This window comes from Cetorhinus maximus, chromosome 1, assembly GCF_964194155.1.
Source record: "Cetorhinus maximus chromosome 1, sCetMax3.hap1.1, whole genome shotgun sequence".
Taxonomy (NCBI): Eukaryota; Metazoa; Chordata; class Chondrichthyes; order Lamniformes; family Cetorhinidae; genus Cetorhinus; species Cetorhinus maximus.
Window position 1 is genome coordinate 187,539,207 of NC_135879.1, and position 21,971 is coordinate 187,561,177.

At 42.4% G+C, this 21,971-nt stretch overlaps 1 protein-coding gene across 1 annotated transcript in view; it reads left to right on the forward strand.

Annotated features, from left to right (window-relative positions):
• Nucleotides 1-446: 446 nt before the first annotated feature.
• The window catches only part of LOC144678762 (calcium and integrin-binding family member 2-like), a 42,827-nt gene continuing 21,302 nt past the window's right edge, over nucleotides 447-21,971 (forward strand). The window contains exons 1-4 of the mRNA XM_078538683.1: nucleotides 447-566; nucleotides 13,559-13,593; nucleotides 20,557-20,668; nucleotides 21,412-21,559. Of these exons, the coding sequence (XP_078394809.1) occupies nucleotides 447-566; nucleotides 13,559-13,593; nucleotides 20,557-20,668; nucleotides 21,412-21,559 (415 nt within the window). The remainder of the gene's footprint in view (nucleotides 567-13,558; nucleotides 13,594-20,556; nucleotides 20,669-21,411; nucleotides 21,560-21,971) is intronic.

Sequence of the window (21,971 nt, forward strand, 5' to 3'; positions counted from 1 at the left end):
TGAATCCTTTGATCAGGCACTGAATGCCTAATAATGAAGGACCTTCTCTAGTAGGCCATTGGCAAACCCAACAGGGTGGCCTTCAGGAGGCGGAGAAAAACCGTGCGGCTCTCATGTAATCCCTGAGCCACCACTAAATTGTGGTGGTCTTAGGGATAATGAGTGTAAATTGGCTCATTACTGAGTCTAACTGACATGTTGGCAGCAGCACAAATCCCCATCAGCCCTTTCCACCCTCCGTCCTAATCAGGGGAGGTTTCGTTGCCGTCACTTCACAGGAACTTTATCAAATACCAGGCCGCAAAAGAAGATGTTAGGGCAGATTACAAATGGAAAAGCTAGGTTTTAAACAACGCCCTTAAAGCAAGAAAGATAGGTAGAAAGGCAAAGAGATAGAGTGGGAGATTAAGAGGGTCAAGGATAGATTGATGGGATATGGCATAGAGATGGGGTTTTCAGTGATCACTGGGAAGGTTGTTGATGATGGTGGAGGAGGGGAGTTGGGGATCATGGAAGGAGATCAAGGAGGTGAGCTGGATTTACAAGTTTGCTTGTTGAGCCTGGAGGTAACATTCCTGCTCCTCCTGGTCCACAAACAGTGCTGGAAAAATACTAACCTGATGGATTTACCTTTTCACCTGCTGGGTTTCCTGAGGCCTGGGAAAGCCAGCCGACAGTGGTTAAAAATAGATATCATGTAAAAATGAAGGCACACTGTCTCTTTAAGTGGTTTCAACGACTGACTCATATCCTGACATTGGATTGAGCACCCAGTCCTTGTTTTGCCTCCACTACAACTGGAAGTGGACTGATTCGAGGCAGGTTGAGTTCCTGTTGTAGATTTTTAAAATTTTAAGCCCCCCACTGACCCAAACCCAGCCATTTTTGATGGCTCAAATTATCCCCAAATTGCAAGTAAAGGACCTTTAGAATGCAAAGCAAGTATGGATGGTTTTGACACATTTATCAAATGTCATGTCAGTTCTTTAATAGGTGGTATATATTTTTTGGATTGCCATTTCTCAAAGTACTAATCCCTACAAGGAAGTATCCTAAATGCCAGACCTTTTTTCTTTTACATTCCCTTTCTCTCCCCAATCCACTCTCTTTTGCCTACCACTCTCAACCTTCCATTCCTGCTATAGGTTTTTAGAACTCAAGCTCAGACCTCTTTCTAAAGCTACTTCCTGATTTACTTCACATTCTCTACTATTCCATTTGGCCATGGTGATGTCCTACATATAACCCTTGCATTTCTCAACAAAAGGTAAATTATTGCAGAATAAAAGAGTTTCAAGTCTCTCCCTAGGTACCTTCACTGCTTCCCTTTTCTGTTTATTTTTATTCTGTTAATTTGGTAACCTGACATTTGTACGGCTGACAGCTTCAGTAAATGGCATTGCGAACTGTCAATTCTTTATTGACAGCATCCAGCACTTGAAAGCACCGCAATGGTGTACAGCTTATCATTTAAAGTACAGCAGCAATGGTCAAAGAGTAAATGGTATAATATTACTTAATATAGACAAATGCCAAACAAACAATGAAAACAATATTTAAAGTGAAAGTCAATCTCCAGCTGGCACACTGTGATTGATCTAATTGATTTAAAATTCACTTGTATAACGTTTGTCAGGGCATTCCACATCAGACTGCCCCTCTTTCTCATTAAACAGAACATCAGACTGAAATTGTTTTTTTCAAAAACATTCTGTTGTTTCTGCCCGGATCCTTTCAGTGTGGGTTTCATTGAAGAAGTGTTTGAATATGAAGTTATGACTTGAGCTCCAACATTATCTGAGCTGAGCACGTACAAGTTAAAGACTTAAAACCCAGGATGGGAAATAAACAAAGCGTATTTACTGAAGAACAGTTGGATGAATATCAGGTAAACCTATACAGTAGATAATAAAATGTCAGTATATGATATTATCACATTTATAAAAGTGCATCTGAATGCATATATTTATAATGTTATAATTCGGGAGTTAGCTTTGGTAAAGCAATTCATGCATAGACATCAAATGTGGACAAGATTTAGAATTCCTCTTGCAAGATATATAAAGTGCAATTCTTTCATTTGCCACTTGACTGCAATAATCATATTGCATGTTACATGATTGGGTGGTAAGTTAATTAGTGAACTAATAATTATTGATAAGAAGCAATATTCTGTGCTTTGTCTCTAATTCCAGAGAAGCCTGTGGATTTCACCACATTGAAGCCATTATTGAGATAAAACAAATGCTGGGATCCTGAAATTAATGAAGTGCTGGGAGCACACATCAGGCTAACCAGCATCTGAAAGACAAAAGAACAATTAAAAACTTTGCCTAGGACACTTCATCAAAATTTAAATTCAGCTCTATTAAGAAGGAGGAATGTTAGTTATATAATTGAATATTTCATGTTAGTGATATTGAAGAAGAGCTGAATTTAAGTACTAATTTTATTATGTACTTGATGAGCGTAAAGTGTGGATTTCACTGAATTCTTTCTTTGGTTTGCATTTTATAGGTATGTTGGCTGCTATGTAAAGAATTTCAAGTTTTGTAATAAATGCTACATTACAGACTAGTATTTCCCAGTAATTATCAATAAACCTGTAGTAATGACAAAGTCTCATTAATCCAGCAATGTGACAAATGTCTTTCATGAAGGTGCTGGTGGAGGATTGTGGCAGATTCTGGCACTGCTGATAATCACTGACAAATACAGACTCAAATAAACCAACACAAAAATTGAGTTGGATTCTCTTCATTTTCATTGCACTAAAAATATATCTCCTCTACCTGTGCAATGCAAAAAGAAATTCTGACATAAGACAAATTTCATTGGGCATTCCACTCACCTCTTATTTTATTTTAATTTGCCATTTACTAAGAAGAGGAGATGGAAACACTATTGTTTAGGTCAATCATATATAGAGCTTCTGCTGCCTGATGAAATTAGAAATACTAATAATGGCTAATAATTTCTGTTCTTTATTTCAGGTTTCCAACAATTACAGGTTGTTTTTAATTTGTCATTACATTTATTATTACATAATTTGGCTTCTGATTGGCTCGCAGTTCCTTGGGTACTTAATCCTGGGGAAGGTTCAATCCTAATCACTTAAACGCCTGATAAGTACTTGATATTGTGGGCCTTCTCCAACGGAGGTGATGCAAGGCTCTCACCGGCTCTCCAGCCGCCAGTTGAGACTCCCGTTCCCTGGGTTAAATTACATCCAATGTTTCTGGTCTGTGACCTTTCATCAAAGGTGAAAAGTTAGAAATGTTCCGGTTCTTTTAAGAATCATAGTCAGGTTTTTTTAATTTACAAAATATAGAACATGGAAAGTATTAAAGCAACACTGGATATATTAAAATCTTCTTCAAATCAGATTTAAAGTATCAGTGTTTTAATGCCTTTTCCAAAATAATGTAGAAAATGACTGTCTAGCTTATCCTAATGGAATCTACTTCCTGATAATTGATTGTCCTAATTTATCTTTTCATTTGACATATTACTACTGCATTAAAGTCTGGGATTAAAATGCTAAAAGAGAACTATCAATATAAAAAAGCAAAATGCTGCAGATGCTGGAAATCTGAAATGAAATCAGAAAATGCTAGAAACATCAGCAGGTTAGGCAGCATCCGTGGAGAGAGAAACAGAGTTAATTGGCTGGATTTTCATGGAGTGGGGAAACTCCGTGGACCTTTAAAAACAGAGGATGGGACCTGATTCTGGGGTTTGCCCCCCCCCAATTCTCACCAGTGTGGGAAAAAGGTGTGAGGTGTGCATTAAAAAACTGACACTTTAAATCTGATTTGAAGAAGGTTTTAATATATCCAGTGTTGCTTTAATACTTTCCATATTCTATATTTTGCACATTAATCGTGCCTAACTGACTTGCTGGAGCTTTTTGAACAGGTAACAGAGATGGTTGATGAGGGCAAGGCCATTGATGTGTATATGGACTTCCAAAAGGCATTTGATACAGTGCCACACAACAGACTTGTGGGGAAAGTTATAGGTCATGGAATTAAAGGCACAGAAGCAACATGGGTACAAAATTGGCTAATGGATAGGAAACAGAGAGTAATGGTTAATGGGTATTTTCCAAGCTGGAAGAAGGTTTGTAGTGGGGTTCACCAGGGGTCTTTTTGTGATATATATGAATGATCTAGATCTTGGTGTGCAGGGGACAATTTCAAAGTTTGCGGACAACACAAAACTTGGGAGAATTGTAAACTGTGAGGACAGTGTAGAACTTCAAAAGGACATTGACACATTGGTGGAGTGGGCAGATAGATGGCAGATGAAGTTCAATGCAGAGAAGTGTGAGGAGATACACTTTGGTACAATGAACATGGAGAGACAGTATAAAATAAAGGGTACTATTCTAAAGGGTGTGCAGGCTGAGAGACCTGGGTGTATATGTGCATAAGTCATTAAAGGTGGCAGGACAGGTAGAGAGAGCAGTTTCTAAAGCATACAGTATTCTAGGCTTCATTAATAGGGGCATAGAGTATAAAAACAGGGAGGTTATAATGAACTTATATAAGACACTGGTTAGACCTCAGCTGGAGTATTGCGTACAGTTCTGGGCACCACACTATAAGAAGGATGTAAAAGCATTGGAGAGAATGAAGAAGAGGTTTATAAGAATGGTTCCAGGGATGAGACACTTCAGTTTTGAGGAAAGATTGGAGAAGTTGGGATTGTTTTCCTTGGAAAGGTGAAGGCTAAGATGAGACTTGATAGAATTTTTCAAAATCATGAGGGGTCTGTACAAAGTAGATAGGGAGAAACAGATATAAACGGATTGAGGCCATTAGGAGTGGGTATGGTTTGCCATGAGTTGGCACAAAGTTGGGGTTATAAGAGGCCATGGGGATGACTGGGGGATCATGGGATGGCATGGAGGGTATGAGGAGTCATTGCGGGTGGCTGGGTGCATGGATTGGCCTGGGTTGGCATGCAAGGGGCATGCGGAGTGGGTGAAGGGGAAGAGGATGTGAGGGGTGAGGGTTAGAGGGCCTCGTATTGAAGAAAACAGCTGGAATGAAGTCACGGAGAACTGAAGCGAGCCTTTAAACCAGACTGCCTCGGCACTCGGCAGCCCTGGTGGCCGCCGCCGAGCTGCTTCCATGATTGGTGAGCCCAACTCCAGCACGCACCCAACCCCGGGATGGACATCGTGCATTTTTTCCTGAGGTGTGTGCACCGAGCTGGAAATTTCCTGACATCTGCCACCCAACAAGAAAATCCAGCCCAATGTTTCGGATCTGTGACCTTTCATCAGATCTGAGAAAAGATGGAAATGTAATGTAGAAATGTTTTGAGCCAGTGAAGTAGTGGGAGGGGGATGGGGAGTGGGTGGAGGTGGAGGATGGGAAGGGGAACCAAAGGGTAGGTGTGCATTAGGGTGGAGGGAAGGAGAGATTAAATGCCCCCAGTAAATATTGGAGTCAATGTGAGGGAAAGAAAGATTGGATTGTGAGGGATGGAAAAAAGAGATAGAAAGGAAAAGTGAGAATAAAATTTAATTTATAAGTTTTAAAAAATTATTGGAGCAATTTACTACCTATAAGTGTGAAACTTCACAATTTGAATTGTTCCCTTTCTGGATTGGAGAGTTTAAGTGGCATTACAGGAACATAAATCATGTCATGAAAATGGTCCTTACATTGTTAAGTACCAGCCTTACCTATTTGTGGTGAATTAATTTGTATATATGATGCAAATCCAGCAATTTCTTGAAACTCATGGGAAGTTTTTGTGAGACTCAAGAGTATTTCTTCATTGCTACGGTTGCCGAGTTTTTTAAGCACTAATAATGGCCAGTGCTGTCAGCTTACCATTACTTTTTTCCAGCAAATTCTGGGAAATTATGAACATTTTTAAAAAGAGTTTACAAGTAAATTTACTCATGTACAATATAGAATTCTTTGGCTGACTCAATGAACGAGAATGTCATATTACAGGATAGTGCCTAAGACTTTACTGTCAGAATTAATGCACAGCAAGTGGTGCCATCAGACAATATTTTTATGGTAGAATTCAATTGATGTGTTAAACCTAATGTATTGTGAACAAAATGCACTTAAAGCTTCTTAAAGCTGGAAAGGCTCACACAGCTGAATTGGATAAATCTAAAATGTAATTTTAAACAATATTGCTCATTACAAATCATATTTGAAAAATGATCACTTTCAAGGATTTTTAGATTTCTTTTACATTAATACTCTAATGTAATTCATCATTAGTGGTTCAGTTTGGATTTGGTACTTATGTTGTGTTATTCACCCATTTAGAACCATCTCTTATCTGTGCTGAAATAGCAAACTAAAAAAAATTCCTTCATTGCAGATATTATTTGCAAATGGTATGTATCTTCATTCTGTGCTGCCAGCTCCTGTTAACCCTGGAATTTATGGCAAAGACCACACATTAAGAATAACTAAGGGCAAAATCTAGGTTAAAAATGTTCCAGCCCTGGCACCTCCTCCAATGGTTCAGTTGTTAAATGTATTTCCCAGTGTGGTTTGCAGCCCTGTGAGCCACAAAGCCTGCAGTTTGCCTTTCTGATATGTGACATTGACAAACACACACACATTGATTTCTAGCAGTACAGCAATCATCATCAAGAAATCTGATCAATTTTCCCTACCCTAACACAAAGACATTGGCCCAGATTTTCATCCCTGGGTTGACTTTGCTGAGTCAGGAGATTTCCTGGTTTAGCGAACCCGATCTTTAGAAGTGCCCACCCGCAGGTTGGGTTTTCGGCCAGGGAAGTGGGCTGGAAAAGAAGTTGGGGTGGGTGACCCCGGAAAGAATGCGGAGGCTGCCAGATACAGAGGTGGGCTGGGCACAAGGCCTGCCTCTGTGTTCTGGCACTGTGTTTACATAAATGAAATATAATAATAAAACAAAAAAAAATCCCTCCAGCCCTCACCTCCCACAAACTCCCTATGCTCCATCCATGCCAATCTATGCCAACCCATGCCCCCACCCACCCAACCCATGGCCCCTCACACCCCATGCCAACTTAGTTGCAACTTATGCTCTCCCACCCGCCACCCTTTGCCCTTACCCCCCTCTATGCCAACCCATCTAGTATCCTTGGACATTTCCTTGACAGGTTTGACACTTCCTTGACAGGTTTGACATCTCTTTGACAGCTGGGCAGCTCTTTAAAAATTAAAGTACTTGGGATTGGGGTAATATATTGGCATGGATTAAGAATTGCTGGCAGACAGGAAACAGAGAGCAGGAATAAATGGGTCTTTTTCGGAATGGCAACCGGTGACTAGTGGAGTACCACAGGGATCAGTGCTTGGGCCCCAGCTATTCACAATATATATCAATGATTTGGATGAGGGAACCAAATATAATATTTCCAATAGAAAAACAGAAAATGCTAGAAAAACTCAGTAAGTCTGGCAGCCTCTGTGGAGAGAGAAACAGAGTTAACATTTTGAGTCTGTATGACTCTTCTTCAGAACTAAAGAGAAGTAGAAATGTGATGGATTTTGTACTGTTTAAGAGGGGATGGAGCAGGTGGGGCAAGATTGAATGTCAGGGATTGGTGGGATCTAAGGAGAGATTGACAAAGATGTCATGGACACAAGACAATGGGAGTGTTAATGGTAGTGGTAAAGATGAAAGAAGGTGCTGATGGTGGCATGAAGGTAAGATAGCAGAATGTGTTAAAAGCAGAACAAGGGTCAGCGCTCTGTGAAAGCACAATATTAAAAGAAATGACAGATGGCCCTGTGGTGGGGTGGGGAAGGGGATAAATGATTTAAAGAGGCTTCAAGGCGATGAGTGGGAAAACACATGGTAGATGCAGTATAAAGTGGATAAGTGTGAAGCATTTCCACTTCGGTAGGAGAAAAAGCATGGGAGAGTATTATTTAAATGGACCCTCGTTGCAAGAGCAAGGATGTCTTCCTGTAGCTGGACAGGGCTTTGGTGAGGCCACACCCTTTTTTTATTCATTCATGGGATATGGGCATAATTGCCCCCTGTTCAGAGGGCATTTAAGAGTCAACCACATTGCTGTGGGTCTGGAGTCACATGTAGGCTAGACAATGTTTCCTTCCCTAAAGAGCATTAGTGAATCAGTTGGGTTTTTACAACAATTGACAATGGTTTCAAGTTCATCATTAGACTTTTAATTCCAGATTTTTAATGGATTCAAATTCGACCATCTGCCATGGCGGGATTCGAACCCGGGTCCCCAAAGCATTGCCCTGGATTACTAGTCCATGACAATATCACTACCTTCACCTCCCCATTCGAGTATTGTGTGCAGTTTTGGTCTTACCCACGAAGGGATATACTTGCCATAGAAGGAGTGCAGTGGAGATTCAGCAGACTGATTCCTGGGATGACAGGATTGTTGTATGAGGAGAGATTGGGTCGACTGGGCCTGTATTCACTGGAATTTAGAGGAATGAGAAGAGATCTAATTGAAACATATAAAATTCTGACAGGGATGGACAGATTGGATGCAGGTTGGCTGGTCGGGGGTGTCTAGAACAAGGGGTCGCAGTCTCAGGATACAGGGTAGGCCATTTAGGACTGAGATGAGGAGAAACTTCTTCACTCATAGGGTGGTGAACCTGTGGAATTCTCTACCACAGAGGGCTGTGGATGCTAAGCCACTGAATATATTTAAGAAGGGAATAGATAGATTTCCAGCCACTAAAGGCATCAAGGGGAATGGGGAGAGAGCAGGAGTATGGCATTGGGATAGAGAATCAGCTATGATCATATTGAATAGCAGAGCAGGCTCGAGGGGGTGAATGGCCTACACCTGCTCCTGTTTTCTATGTTTCTATGTTAACAGTTCCTTGACATCTGGACAGCTCTTTGATGGCTTGACAGTTCCAAAGAGTTTGGTGTAAGAAGTTCATGTTCACTTTTAACACTCCCAAAAGGGTGTCTTACCTCTCCCAAAGGTGTCCCGGGACTCTATCCAAAATGGTACCTTACCTCTCCAAAGGAGAGACCCTGGCTATCCACCAAGTTCAGACCTCCTCTTACCTGTTCTGTTCTGCACACTCCGGATTCCACACACCTGTTCTTCCAAAATCCCACTTCAGTGGAGGCAACTGGTGATTTAAATGGCCAGCTGCGAACCACACATGCATGAACCCCAGCCCAACTCCAGTCCAACCCCTGTGAAGGTGGGAAATGCCGGTTTTGAGGCCAGGAATTAGAATTTTCAGCCGTTTCCTGTATTTTCGCCACGACAGAGAGCCAAAAATCCGGGCCACTGCGGTCAGTCACCTTTTCCTTCGGTATCAGCTGTGGCTCTTGACTGGGTTTTCACTTTGTGGGACACCTCTGTTAGTCTAAAGGAGCTTCTCGTGGCCTCTTATTTTAATTATCCTTCCTAGTCCCACTATGGCCTCTTTGTCCTTGGCTTCTTACATTGTTTCAGTGAAGCTCAACATAAACTGGAGGAACAGCACTTCATCCTTTGATTCAGCAATTTACAGTTTTCTGGATTCAACATTGAGTTCAATGATGTCAGTCCGTAATCTCCGCCCCTATTGTTTTTTTTTGACAGCAGCTGTTGGCAATGATTTTGCTTTTGCCATTCATGCTTCCTGTAGACACATCTTTTGCTTTTTAACTTTTCCCATTACCACCTCCTTTTGACTTGCACCATAATCCCTTTTGTCATTTAATCTCTCCTGTCTACTACCATGTGCAGTTTTGGTCTTCTTACTTAAGAAAGGATATAATTACATTAATTCAGCGATGGTTCACTCGACTGATTCCTAGGATGAAGGTGTTATTTTATGAGGAAAGATTGGACAGGTTGGGCCTGTATCCATTGGAGTTTAGAAGAATGAGAGGTGATCTTACTGAAATACATAAGATCCTGAGCACTCTTGACAGGATGCTGAGAGGATGTTTCCCCTTACGGGTGAGATTAGAACTAGGGGACACAGTTTAGAAATAAGGGGGCTCCTACTTAAGACAGAAAAGAGGAGAAATTTTTTCTGTCAGAGGATTGTTGGTCTGCGGAATTCTTTTCTCCAGAGACCAGTGGAGGCAGGGTCATTGAATATTTTTAAGGCTGAATTAGATAGATTCTTGATTGACAAAGGGTATAGGGGTAGACAGGAAAGTAGAGTTGAGGCCACAATCAAATCAACCAAGATCTTATCAAATGGCAGAGCAGGCTTGAGGGACCGAATGGCCTACTCCTGCTCCTAATTCGTATGTTCTTAGTGTTATGATGTGGCAGATGATGTGTGCCAGATGGACTAAATCCACCCGGGAAACTTGGTAGCGCTATCACAACGGTTTTGCAATTTGCATTTATTCCGAGAATATGTGTGCACTGAACTCAGAAGTAATGAGTCCACCAAGACCTTTAGAGATTTTAAAAAAATTAAATATTTATTATCAAAATAAGAAGTTTCAAGCACATACAAGCAACTACTAGGTTTTGTTATAGTACTTAGTACTATAACAAATCCCAAGGGCAAAATCTTCAGTTCGACAAGCAGTGTCGGGGCCCACTCGCCGACGCATAAAATGATGCCCGGTGACATCGAGCGTGCGTCCCAACATCACCGCGTGTCATTCAGATCTTGAGTTTGGCGGGCACGTGCCGGAGTCGGCTGCGCACCCGCTGAACTGTCAAAGGCCTATTAATGCCATTTAAATTCCAATTCAAATAATTAACATAGCTGCCCGTCCAACCTTAAAGGCGGCCTTCGCATTTAACATGAAACCTCATTCACGGGCAGGATGAGGTTTCATGAAGGTATTTAAACTTTATTAACATTTTTCAAAAAAATTCATAGACATGTCCCAGATCACATAAGGGGACAAGTCTTAAAAGTTTTTTCTTCCTTTATTTAAATTTTTACATATCAAACTGATCTCCTTGAGGCAGCTCTGTGCCTCAGGGAGATTTCTGAGCTCTTTTGCATGCATGCGCTCAGCACTTCTGGGTGTGCATCACGTTGGCCGGGCCTTAATTGGCCCACCCACATAAAATGGCGGCGCACAGCTGATCGCAGATGGCAATCGGCTGTGCACCTGCCCGCGCCTGCTCCCGCCCAACCCCCTCGACAGGGAGAGAATTCTCCCCTAAAATCCCTAAATGACCTGACTCCCAGTTACACATCCCCTTTAAGGCAACAGTCCAAAATAGATTCTAGATTTAAAACAAAACCAGCAAGTTAACACTATACTCACTTGACAGTGGAATTCCAAATGGCTTCCCCATCTTCAGTTTCTTTACATAGCAGACTTATGCACAAATAGCTGGAGGTTTCTTGAAGGCTGTTTCACACACTCCTGTTAGATCTTACCTGGTGTCCACTCACATAGCCTTTCATTCTCCTTTATACATGTTTCTCTCTCTTTGATATGGAAATTCTATTGTTCTATATGTCTTTGAAACTATATCTTTCTCATAATATAAAAAGTTACATGGTGCCAATATTGTCAGTAACCGTTGGGAAAAATAAACACACTCTTTAACCTTGCTTATCTGGGTAGTTGTAAACAGACTAAGATCCCTTTGAAATCCAACAATCCTTTCATTTATCTAAAAATGCAAATTGCCTTCACACCTTACATGCTAAGCCAGCATCCATGTTTACTTATTAGCATATCAAGCACATTTCTACACCTAGCTTCTTTTGATGATTTCAAGCTTGCAGTCCACTTGACTCCAAATGTAATTAAATCACACAGACAAGCCCAACTATAATCAGATCCATAAGCCTACTTCACAATAAACCAGAAAAATATTATGAAAATGATTATACTTTCATCACATTAAGTACTCTATCTATCGCAGACTTTCTTTATTGCTCTTCCCTTCTCTGTCTCTGCACTTGCTTAAAACATGTCACATCTTCAGCTTTTTCCATTTCTGATCTAAGGTTGTTGTTCTGAAATGTTAACTTTATTTCCCTCACCACATATGCTGCCTGACCTTTTGAGTATTCCCAGCATTTTCTGTTTCTATTTCAGATTTCTAGCATCCACAGTATTTTGCATTTTTATTTGCACATCCTGAGTCAGAGCCACTCCAGAAACGTGGGGCAGAATTTCATGATCCCCCACCAGTGCAGGGGCCCGTGAAATTCTGCAGGTGGCCTTCCTGCTACCTATCCCACAACACAACCTCGCAGCGATTTTATGGGGAGTAGGCAATGTCAAGGGCTCACTGTCCTCCCTCACCCCAATTGGCCAATTAATGGCCACTTAAGGGCCTCTTCCCGCCTGACCACAATTTTTAAGCTGGCGGGAGGAGGGAGTCAGGGACAAGGAGGATGCCCAGCAAGTTAGCCTGCTTGGGCTGTGGGTTGGGTTGGTGGGGTGCGGGTGTGTACTCTGTGGGACTTGGTAATTCCAGCAGTGGCCACCACTCCCAGTGGTACTCCTGGGACTTAGAGAGCTCTCAGCCAATCAGCCATCAGTTGCATTCCCCGCTGATTTTTTTCAAATTGGGGGTGTGGGTGGTGAACTCCAACATCTGAAAAATATTCTACTCTAAGCATAAATTCTAGACTGATATTCCATTGCAGCATTGAGGGAAGCACTAGAGGCCTGTCTGCCCTTTCAAGTGGATGTAAAATATGCCATGGCATCATTTCGAAGAAAAGCAGGTAAGTTCTCCCCAGTGTCCTGGCCAATATTTATTCCTCAACAACCATTGCTAAAACAGATGATTTGGTCGTATCACATTGATGTTTCTGGGTTCTTGCTGTGCGCAGATTGGCTGCCACATTTCTCATCTTACAATAGTGACAGTATTTCAAAAGCTTTGCATTGGCTTTAATGCACTTTAGGATGTCCTGTGGTTGTGAAAGGTGCCATAAAAATGCAAGCTCCTTTCTTCTTTACTACTGCACTAGCAGAATTCAGCTTGCAGCTTAAGACTGTGAACATCATAGTCTTATTTAGCTCTGCTATTCACAGTCTTAACCAGATGACCCATCAGGTCTGTGTTGTTTGGGGAGTGGATGGGAGCAGGGGTGGTGGCCGGGGAGTGAGGTAGGTTAACTTTCATTGGTGTGGCTAAATCAATAGGTCTTCGTGCATAATTGCAATATATCGTAGGGACTCAGCACTGCTGATTCTGGCAGAACTACCTGTATGAGGAATATGTTTCAACTTTCGACTGTAAGTTTTTACTAAAGTGAGGTTTCGGCATTTGGTCTGATTTTATTGCAGAATGCCTAGCCAGATAGTCTTCTTTCCTGCATCCTTGTGTTGTTTTTGGTTATTGTACAAACACATACAATAACATGAATAGAATGAATTATAAAAATTTGAGCACGTGAGAAAAATATCCTCAATGCCTGAATTTGACCACTTTTAAGGAACCAAATAAATCTTTCAAATTGTCAGAGTTATTGATCATGCAATGTTCAGTTTTCAGAGTAATTAGTGTTAGAAAGCCTGCTGAATTATTTTGGGATTTGGAGGAAACATAATTTACAAGTCTTTAATCGTATCCATATGAAAACTGAAAAAGAATGGACAATCAGAAAATATTCTGTTTTTTATTTTAAAGGATTGTACTGTCTTCACAAGGAAAGAAATTCTGAGGTATGTCTAAGCATGTTATTCATATACATAAGTGCCTAAAAATTATTGGGAGCAAGTGTTTAACATGTTACATTAAATTCCTCTTCCTGTTATTAAAGTAGCAGCATAAAATATTTAAAATAAACAAAAAATAAATGGGTAACACCAAACGTCAAGAACTCCTCATGAGAAAAATGATAATCAGCATAACTCACATCAGATGTGCGAGTGCATTGCCCGCATTCTCCTGAATGGTGGCCCTGTTCACAATAAAGGTTACAGCCAGGGCAGAATGGGTGACGTAAGGAAAGGCACAGTCACATCTGTGGCAATAGCTAGGAATTTTTTGACCTATGCAAAGTCGTCAAGGTAAACGCATGAACATTTGGCAACATCCTAACAGGTTGTTTGCAAAGCTTTTTCATGCGAGCGTAAGAAATAGGAGCATACGGCTCCTCAAGCCTATTCGACCATCCAACGCAATCATGGCTGATCTCAAGGATTATTTTAGCCTGAAGTGTCCTGAGGAATATTGTCTTACAAATAGACATAACAATGAAGCAGTCAGGAGAAGGAAGACCACCATGGCCAAACGAGAAGACATTCCCTGTCAACAGTTAGAGGGCTTGCCAGTCATCAAAGTTGAATAGACAAAATATTATTTAAGTGCTTTATATTACTAAAGTACAATTATCATTTCTAAATGTGCCTGTTAGGAATTTCAGTCTGTTGTGGATATCATCTTGAGGTTCAATGGTGTCAGCAGCTTCCATAAGTATTCCCTTACATGTTGGAGGTGACTTAACACTACCCAAAATCAACTTGTATGAAAGAAAGAGTCATCAATTATACTGTCCAGTAATACCTATTGACCTGTTCACTGACACTTATTTTAGGTTTTGACAGAGCCACTTGTGTTGAGGCCTCATCACAGCCTTGATCCAGACATGGACACAAAAACTGAATACAAGACAAGTGGTGAGACTAACATCACTTGACATCAAGACAGCATTTGTTTTTTTAAATTCATTCTTGGGGTAAGGCTACCACTAGCTAAATCACTAAATAGAAAAACTGCCTAACATCCAACCTCGTTTCACATAACTTAGATAACTTGCAAGCGAAAATAACTTGCACTTTTCCAAATGTTTGCTTAATAGATCTATCAAGATTATTTTAAAGACTAGCTTTAGATGAACTTACTGGTTTATTGTTTTCAAGCGTATCTTAACTTTTTTAATAAAGTAAGCTGTTTATTAGGCAGTTTTCAATCCTTAGGCATTGCTCCCTAATTTAGCAAATTCGCAAAAGCATCAGTTAAATTTCACTAATTTCATGTCTTATCTAAGACTATGGGTGGAATTGTCCCAGATTTGCACTAAGTGCAGTAGCGGGCGGGTAAAAGGCATTTTACCCACAGGCCACGGTGGCTGCTTTTCACGCCGTATCATCCCAAACCAACTTCATAACTTATGCATTCCCGGGAAACACGCCACTCTCATTCGCTCGCCCGTCATCACCCCGCTGCTGCATCAGACCGGGCGCTATATTTAAAGTCCAGCCGCAAGCACACATCTCAGTGCTTCTAGACTGCCGCTGCTACTCGGAAGACATGGAAGAAGGCTGCAGCCCTTAGGTTCAGCAATGCATTCTTCAAGAGTCTTTTGGATGCCGTGAATGCCTGCTGGGATGTCCTCCACCCCAGCTCTGGCCACAGGAGGGGAAGCAACAGCACTAACCTGGCTTGGGAGGCAGTGGCAGTGGTGGTCAGCGCCACCGCCCTTCAAAAGAGGACAGCCATCCAGTGCCGCAAGAGGATGAATGATCTCCTCCACTCCGCCAGGGTAAGTCACTCTTCTCATCACTCTCAACTCACACACCCAACACACACCACTTCACTCACTGCCAGTTCAAGGGATATCACCATTCACTCTCTCACACACACCGTCATTGCTGTCATCCTGGGTCCACTCACCACCCACACAGACCAGGCATACTTATCATCCGGCCTGGCAGGTGTCCTGTTTACACTTTCTCCATCTCTTTTCAAGCAGGACAAGCTGGCAGACAACAAGGCCGAGAGGTCACAGACCGGGAATGCCCAAGATCAAGGTCTTCATAGAATTTGAAAACAGAGCCATTCAGCTGGCCGGCGAGGATCTGGACTGGTCCTGTGCTGACGGTGAGGTCAGCGGTGCTCTATTAAGTGAGGGTCCAGCAGTGCAACACCCATTAGTCAACCACGCTGTGAGTGATGTGTCCTCTTTCACAGGCCACTGCCATGCACTAATTATCTTTCCTTGCTTTCGCAGGAACCTCTGTCAAACAGCCGACAGAGTCCATGACCCAGGGCCTCCAATCAAGCTCTGAAGAAACCTCTGAAGAGGAACCTGGAGGCACCCTTCTTGAAGTCCTGTCACAGCGCACACCCACACCCTCCATTAGTGCAGACATACACACCTCAGTGGGTCCTAGCTTTAGAAATGCCCCGGGATCACAATCCGGTCCGATCCAGAGCAGGTGGAGGCAGGGATTTCCCAGGTTTCTGGCACTCGGAGGACTGTTAGAGGCCAGAACTTTGCTGAGTCCAACTCAGATGAGGAGCCTTTGGACTTGGTCATGTCACAGTTGCTGGAGTTGCAAAGGAAGGCTCGGGAACAACAGGAAGGGATGTCCACTGCACTTCTCAGATTGCAAGGCATGATGGAGAAGTCCGTCTGCATTCAGGCTGAGATGATAGTGCAGGCATTGCAATGCACTGAGGTCAACATTGGTAGGATGGCGGCCGCCATGGAGACCTTGGTCCAGGACGTCACTCCTGCACTGCTGCGCGGGCTTAACTCCATCGCTGATGCCATAGTTGGCCTCCAACAGTGTTAAAGCGAGAGGGGTGCCAGGCAGCTCGATCTCACGCCAACTACCCATACTCCTCAAGGAGTTATCTTGGTGCCCCCTGGGCACCCATAGGGAGGAGGATCAGCAGGTGCACACTCTGGGCCCAACCATCCAGGTGACTCTGAGAGTGTCTGGCCCATCTGACTCCCCTCTTCCTGTGACCTCAGCAGCTCCAGTTCCACAGGCTGAGGTAGAACCATGCAGCAGGAATCCTGAAAGCAGGCCGGGGCTCTTCAAGTCTCAGCCCTCCAGAAGACACCCGCCAAGGTCATCACAGACAGGACATAGCAGTCAGCAGGCTGCCTCCACCTCCACTGTGGATGTCCAGGGAGCACCAAGATGGCAGGGTTAGGAAAGTTAAGGAGAATTAGTTGCACATCCTGGGCATGGGTGTTAATCACTTGCACATATTGTTCACTATTGTCTATAAACTCCTAAGAATATCTCCCTTATTCTGATGAGCAGTGTTCTTGTCACTCAGATGTGGAACCTTTCTGCACAAGATAAAGGCGGGTGTCTCAGTCCAGGGCCTCTTCCCTGTGCTCTGTGCAGCCTTCAGGCCAAAGTGATGATCCGGCCTCACACTCTCTGGACACATTACTGATGCCGGCACCTCGATGATGCTTGTCATTGCTGCCAAAATGTCATGGGCAGGCGACAGAGTTATGTCATTCTCTCTGTGCGCTCTCAGCACCTTAAAGGTGGGGCTGGCCCCCAACTCTTCAGCATCTGTGACCAGTGATGCTGTGCTCCTGATGGGATCAGTTGCAGAAGACGGACAAAGGATCAGATGCTTCTAAAGTTTCATGGCTGCATCTGTATGATATGACTCTGATCACAGAGTGCAAGTGATCTGCCCTTGGCCAGACAGGAGTCAGACATTCTCAGAGGCTATGTGAAGATTTATGGAGTGTCCTCACTGCATGTTGTCATCATCCTCTTGGAATCAAGCGACTATTAGGGCTCCACTGCGTCTCCATGACAGGAGCATTCTCACAGAGGGTATTCACGCTGCAATAAGCCAGACTGGAGTCAAACGTTTACAAATGTGATGTGAGCATCTATGGGGTCACCTCACTGCATGTTGTCATAATCCTCCACAAATCTAGCAGCTATGAGGGCCTGCAGAGCCAGTCTGCCTGGCAGGGGCTGATCGCAGTTAGCGGTCCCTTCCCCGACCGATCCCAGGCCCACCGATCGCACTCCTCCACCTGCCCACCTAAAAGTTCTGTCCATAAAAGATTCAGAAGGGAAACAAGAACAGAAAATGCTGGAAATACTCAGCAGTACAGACAGCATCTGGGATGAGAAAAACAGAGTTAACGTTTCAAGGGGTTGACAGGATAGACATTGCAATGTTGGTTTTCCTGGCGGGGAATCTCGAATATGGAGGCATAGTCTCAGGAGAAGGAGTTTATCATTTAGGGCTGAGATGAGGAAAAATTTCTGAGGGTCGTGAATCTTTCGAATTCTTTACCACACAATGTTGTGGATGCTCCAACTTTGGCCCGAATTTTCGCAACAACAAAAGGGCTGCACACCTTAGCCAAAATGGTGCCAGAGTCCCAATTCTGAAAGTCCCGGCAACCCCCATTTGCGCCATGGGGTGAATGGGAGCAGGTTGTAGTTTGCATCTCCATGGTTTGTGGAAGTAGCTACACGTGTAAAAGTGCAACTGCCTTCAAACAGAGATGTCTAATACATGACTCATGATCTTCAGACATTTGAGCAAAAGGCTTAAAGCTGCTAGAGTTATTTGGAGAGGTAGGGTGCCCTTTTGGAGAGGTGGGGTACTCTTTTGGAGAGGTCCAGGTATCCCTTTGGGCGAGGTCAAGTGCTCCTTTTGGTGAGGTCAGGTGCCATTTGGGAGTGGTCAGATGCCCTTTGCGATTGTTAAAATTAGACATGAATGTATGTAAAATATGGATAAACTCAGTGGAACTGTCAAGCTATCAAGGCATTTAAATTCCCAAGCTCTTTAAATTTTTGAAAATAAAACAGCCTGAAGTTGCAAATCAATAGCTGTCTGTTGACATAAGCCTGAGGGCTATCATTCAAAGATTAGTTTTTTTTCCCCTTCATGTGGGCACTATTGGCATGGCCAGGATTTGTTGTTCATTCCTAACTTTCCTTGTACTGTGTGGTTTGCTGGACCATATTTGGGGGCAGCTAACAGTCAACCACATTGCTGTGAGTCTGGAGTCACACATAGGCCAGACCAGATAATAAAGGCAGATTTCCTTCTCTAAAAGACATGAGTGAACCAGATGGGCTTTTACGACAATTGACAATGGTTTCATAGTCACCATTACCGGAACTAGCTTTATTCCAGGTTTATCAATTGAATTTAAATTCCACCAAGTGGTGGGTTTTGACCCCACACCCCCAGAGCATCAGCCTGGGCCTCTGAATTACAAGTCCAGTGACATTACCACTATGCCTCCATCTCCCCATTAGTGCTGCATGACTGATTCCACAGCCTATCATTATCACAGCTGAAGGCTTATAAGTTCACAGTTTGTTTAATAACTCCAAGTGGTTATATAGTCTTTGATTTGGGCCTATGAATACAAATGTTTGTTCTCATAGGGAATTAAGTACAAGAAGGGAATATTTGTTTTTATAAGGGGTTTAAAAAAATACTGATAATCAATAGACACTATTTTTTTGATCTCACCATGGCTCCTGAGGTTTGCCCATGGTGGATACTGGGTGAGTTGGCATGGAGGGTGTAAGGGCAAATGGTGGTGGGTAGAGGGGCATTGGTTGGCATGTTAGCATGAAGTTGGCATAGGGGTTATAAAGGGCCATGGGGATGAATTCAGGGTCATGGGCTGGCATGAGTTTATGAGATATAAAGAGCCATGGGGGTGTGTAGAGAGGGATAGCTTGGCGTGGAGGGCATAAGTGATCATGGTGGGTGTGTGAGGGTATGAGGTAGCATGAGTTGGCATGGGTGTGGCATATGGAGTATGTGGAGGGTTAGGGGTGAGGGATAGAGGGCTGTTTTTGATTTTATTGTTTTTTTTCACAGTTGGGATAAAGCCCCAGATCACCAAGGTGGGCCTTTTAAACAGCCCAACTCCGCACCAGGCAGCCCTTGTGACTTTCTCCGCATTTCTTGGGTTGGCGGGCCTGACTCGTGTTAACACCTGCCCTCCTGGAATGAAAATCTGAATATCCGGGGCACTTTCTCCCAAGTCGGGCTTGTGTAATTGGGAATTTTCCTTAATTGGGTAATTTGGAAAATTCAGCCCTTTGAGTATATTCAAGGCTGGGATAGACGGTTTTCAGTCTCTGAGAATCGAGGGGTATGGAGAGCAGATGAGCAAATGAAGTTGAAGCAGAAGATCAGCCATGATTGTATTGAATGACGGTGCAGTTCAAAGCACTGTATAGTCTAACATGCTCCTATTTCTTGTGTTCTTATGTTTTTTTCCTTTTTCTTGTTAAAGACAGGTGTAAAGATTTAGTAAATACTAATTCTGTATTCTCAATTTCAGTATTTTATGATAATTTTAAACTCTAAACTACAAATACACTCATCTATAGGTTTTGCAATCTTTGGACATCCCCATTGTGCTGGAATCAATACTTATTACATGGTCTCCTAAACTGTCTTATTATTTTGCAGGATCTGAGCCCTGTGTAATTCATTACCTCTTTTTAATCTTTCCATCCTCTTATAATCTTCTAGCTTTTAGACCCAAGTTTGATGTCCTGACATAGCTTGTTTTCTCTTGTACTTGTTCTAACTTGGCTAGTGTTCCAAACTTCACCTTGGATTCAAGTTTATAAAAACCTGTCTTGAGTTGGTTGGAATGAATTTTGATTGTAGTCTCACCAACATTATGCTTCCCATATTCTAACTGCAGATTTTTCCAATCATTGTGTTCCAATTAATCTTTTTGAAGCCTTTTGCATTCTCTGAAGCTTATAGTATTGAATATAATTTGTTCTCAATTCAGCCAAATAACTAGTGCTAACCTCTTCATTTGTCATTATTTACAACATATTAGAGTGGGGGAAATTAATCCATTTGGTTTTGCCACTGATTGCTGTTTTCTTCTGCCTTCTGTTTTCTTTCAGGTTGTATCACAGATATCATGCATTGGCACCACAGATTGTTCCACACCATTTCAATGATAGTGCAGATATCAAACTACCTTTGGACCTCATCAGTGAGATGCCAGAGCTGAAGGTACCAGTGAGAGATTAGATGGCAAAAGTCTTCATCTCTCCTGATTGAGACATTTCTTACCTTGTTGAGATTGCCTCACGTTAATATGATTGTCCCAGATTAAAAGCCCTTCCATCAAGTCCAAATGGGCAGCCTAGTAGCTAAAATGTTGTATGGGGGTTTATGCCACATTACAGATGTGATTTTGCCCTTACTGCTGGGCAGGATGGAGACTGCCAACCAGGGAAATGGGAAATGTATAGTTCAATGGCATGATCAGCACTGTGTCATGATTTAAACTCAAGAATTAGGAGGCCCAGATGCTGAAACCAGCAATAAAAGCTGCAGAAACCAGCATCAGGCAAGAGGAGGCTCAGTCAAATGTTTTTTGTTTACATATTTCTTAAAAGGTCCTTGTTGTCCAAGAGGATCATTGCTGTATTTTTTTTAAGGAAGCTATTTCCTCCACTTCTGAAGAGGGAAAATAATGCTGGGCTATATCCCTGGGAATTGGCTGTCTCCTGGTAATTTATTGAAATGGCCATATTTATGTGAGAGAATAAATGAGTGTCACCAGGATATTTGACCATGAGAGCAGGAGAGGGATCTTAGCCAAGGCCTTGACTGCTATCCAACCATAATTTCCAGTAAAGCTCACAAGGGCAACAACAACAAAAAACATTACTTTCAGGACATGCAATGATTCCTGATCTATCTGTAATTATGCTTGAACATCTGGGAGGCTGACTTCTTTTTTTTTCTAGGAAAATCCATTTCACCAAAAGATTCTTCAAGTATTTTCTGCGGATGAGCAGGAGAACATGACATTTAATGACTTTCTAAATATGTTCTCTATATTAAGTGATCTGACACCTCACCATTTAAAGGCATTCTACGCATTTAAAATTTATGGTAAGCATTCAAGTGGTGACTTAACTGTGATAACAGAATGGATAGAAATCTTTTGCAAATGAAATAAAGCATTTCCTTTTCCTATTAATTGAAAGATATGTTCATTGATCAGTCTATTGTTGGTTATCGGGTATCCAAATTGAATTATAGGGTTGCATGGGGAAGCGAGTTTTGCCTGCTAGAGGTTTCTTTATACCAGAACCCTCAAATAACAAGTACCATTGAAAATTAGTGATCCACCAGCCTCGTAACTCATACCTGTGGCACAGCTTAAGAAGACCCAGTTGGAACACAGTGCTCACCAACGATTGCTCCTTAGCCCCTTTTTGTACACTTTTCCTATTTTAGATACCATAACAATAGAGAACTTTAAATAAATGCAGTGCCTTAACATTGACCCTGATGTTGTTAG